This window comes from Octopus bimaculoides, chromosome 7 (assembly GCF_001194135.2).
Source record: "Octopus bimaculoides isolate UCB-OBI-ISO-001 chromosome 7, ASM119413v2, whole genome shotgun sequence".
NCBI lineage: Eukaryota > Metazoa > Mollusca > Cephalopoda > Octopoda > Octopodidae > Octopus > Octopus bimaculoides.
This window is the reverse complement of record NC_068987.1, coordinates 3,893,237-3,895,621: the sequence shown is the minus strand read 5'-3', so window position 1 is coordinate 3,895,621 and position 2,385 is coordinate 3,893,237. Positions and strand designations below refer to the sequence as shown.

The 2,385-nt window shown below is 36.0% G+C and overlaps 2 protein-coding genes across 2 annotated transcripts in view; both read right to left on the bottom strand.

The window, feature by feature from the left end:
* The window catches only part of LOC106874125 (tetratricopeptide repeat protein 17), a 74,955-nt gene extending 73,437 nt beyond the window's left edge, over positions 1 to 1,518 (bottom strand). Inside the window, exon 1 of the mRNA XM_052969112.1 lies at positions 566 to 1,518. Within this exon, the coding sequence (XP_052825072.1) occupies positions 566 to 733 (168 nt within the window). The 5' untranslated portion in view covers positions 734 to 1,518. The remainder of the gene's footprint in view (positions 1 to 565) is intronic.
* Positions 1,519 to 1,673: 155 nt separating this feature from the next.
* Positions 1,674 to 2,385, bottom strand: part of LOC106874131 (myotrophin) — a 26,890-nt gene continuing 26,178 nt past the window's right edge. Inside the window, exon 4 of the mRNA XM_014921744.2 lies at positions 1,674 to 2,212. Within this exon, the coding sequence (XP_014777230.1) occupies positions 2,126 to 2,212 (87 nt within the window). The 3' untranslated portion in view covers positions 1,674 to 2,125. The remainder of the gene's footprint in view (positions 2,213 to 2,385) is intronic.

Here is a 2,385-nt window from a genome sequence, read left to right as displayed (position 1 = left end):
AAAAAGTTTGTTTCCCAACCACATGGCTCTGGGTTCAGTCCCACTGCATAGCACCTTTGGTAAATGTCTTCTACTATAGCCTTGAGTCGACTGAAGCCTTGAGTGGATTTGGTAGACAGAAACTGAAAGAAGCCCATTGTGTATATAAATATATATATATATATGTATATGTTTGTGTGTCTGTGTTTGTTCCCCTACCATTACCTGACAACTGATGTTGGTGTGTTTATGTCTCTGTAACTTAGCAGTTTGGCAAAAGAGACCGATAGAATAAGTACTAGGCTTACAAAGAATAAGTCCTGCTGGTCACACTGCATTTTCAAAGGTAGCAGAACTAAAAAAAAAAGTCCTTTAAGTGAAAAAACACGTAAGAATGAACAACAGTAAAGGCACCAGGCCTTAAAATGCTGCCTCAAATAAGCGTCCATCTAATCCATGTTTGCAGGGCACATTAGATATTAAAAATTAAAATATTGAGGGAGAAACTTTGCTTGAAAAGTTTATACAAGATTGTTGTTCTTTGCATGGAAACCTATAGAAAAATATTTAGAAAATTGTTGTTTACCTTGAATGGCTGCACGACTAAGAAGTTTGCTTGGCAGCCCCATGGTTTGAAGTTCAATCCCACTCTGTACCACTTTGGCAAGTGTCTTCTCCAGTAGATCAGGCTGACTAATGCCTGATGAGTGAATTTACTTAAGCCTTTGCTTCTGATGAAATATAGGCCATCCATAACTTTTCTCCTCAGTTCTCAACTCTAGGATGTCTTTTCTGCTTCTCTTGAACTGCATCCTTGCATTTTCCTTTCAGATTTTATTATTCTGCTCCATGTTTTCCTGAAGGAAGGTCTTCCTCTCCCAGGTCTTGTTAGTTTTCAATTGTCATCAATGCTTTTGTAACTTAGCATTTTTTTTCTAGGTAGTTACTGACCCTATGCGATCCCATTTTTACTTCTGAGAAAAGCAGCTCCAAGTCTAGACTTTATCCATTGACCTGTCCAGCATGGAAGGACCTACCAGGACCTTGTGTTCTTCTGGCGTAGTTCTGAGGGTCATTGAAACAACCTAAGCCACCACACAGCAACAAGGGCTGGGCCTTGTGATGGTTGTGAGTGAATTTGGTAAGCAGAAATTAAAACAGATGTTAAGCAAAGGAATGAATGAACGAAAGAATCATTTTATATTGTGTGTGACAGAAATGCTACGTGAAAAAATTACAACTAAACTGATTTTTAAAAATTGTTTCAATTCCTTGTTTTATTTATCCAAATTGGGGATCCTTAAAAAAAAAGCAAAATAAAAGGTCCAGAATATTTCATAGTCATAATACAGAAAAAAAAGTGCCATACATTATACATACATACATATATATATATAGATATATTATGTATGTATGTATGTATGTAATGGCAGTATGTGTATTGGTGTAGTTTAGAAGTTGGAGTGCAATATTTCACTGAGAGATGTTTGAGCCAACACACAAGCAGAAAGTTACTTTAATGTTGAGCCATTTATGTACGTATTGGATGTCCATCTAATTAAGAAGACTGTTTAAATATACTTATGATTAAGGGAAGAGAGAAAAAAAAAAAAGAACCAAAAAGATCTGAGCTGCTATGAAACTTTCCCATGCGTTTGTTACACACACACACACAAAGAGAAAACAATCTTAAGCTGTTTTTGTTCATTCTTTATTATTATTATTATTTAAATGTAAATATATTAAAAAAGAAAAAGAAAAATATAAAGCACTGGATCAATAGAATTTTTTCATGATAATTGTTTTGTAATTAAGTTTGGAAACAAGGAGTTGGTAAGCTGCTTGCTTGTGTGTTTGTAGTTGCATGAGCAAGGTAGAAGTGGTGGTATACGATTACCTTGATAATAACAATAGTTAGAGCTATGAGTTTACGAGCATTCCAGATACGGAGTTGTGTGTACATCTATGAGACTGTATTCGTAATTTGTCCGAAAAGAAAGAGAAGGTAGACGTGGAGAGTAGAGAAGCTGAATTATGCGAGGATAAAGTTTGTTCTGTTGATGGACATTGTGTTTACTGTGTGTGTGTGTGTTGTTGCTACAGGTGGTGGTGGTGGTGCAATGAGACACTTAAACATTTAGGGCACTTATTTCAGTAATGTCTTCATTTCCTCCGAATCTGCACATTCAAAGAGATGACGTCCATCTGGTGCTTTGATCTGTTTGTCGGCACCCTGAAAACAGAAGAGAACAATAGCCTTAATAGCATTTAAAATTATCCATATACATAAAATCTTGTGTGTGTGTTTGTTTCCCCTATGCATGCCCCACCCCATGTGGCCCTTCTAATTTTTTTTTCCTAAGCAGTATAATAACAAATTTCGCACGAGGGTTTTTCATTACTTAG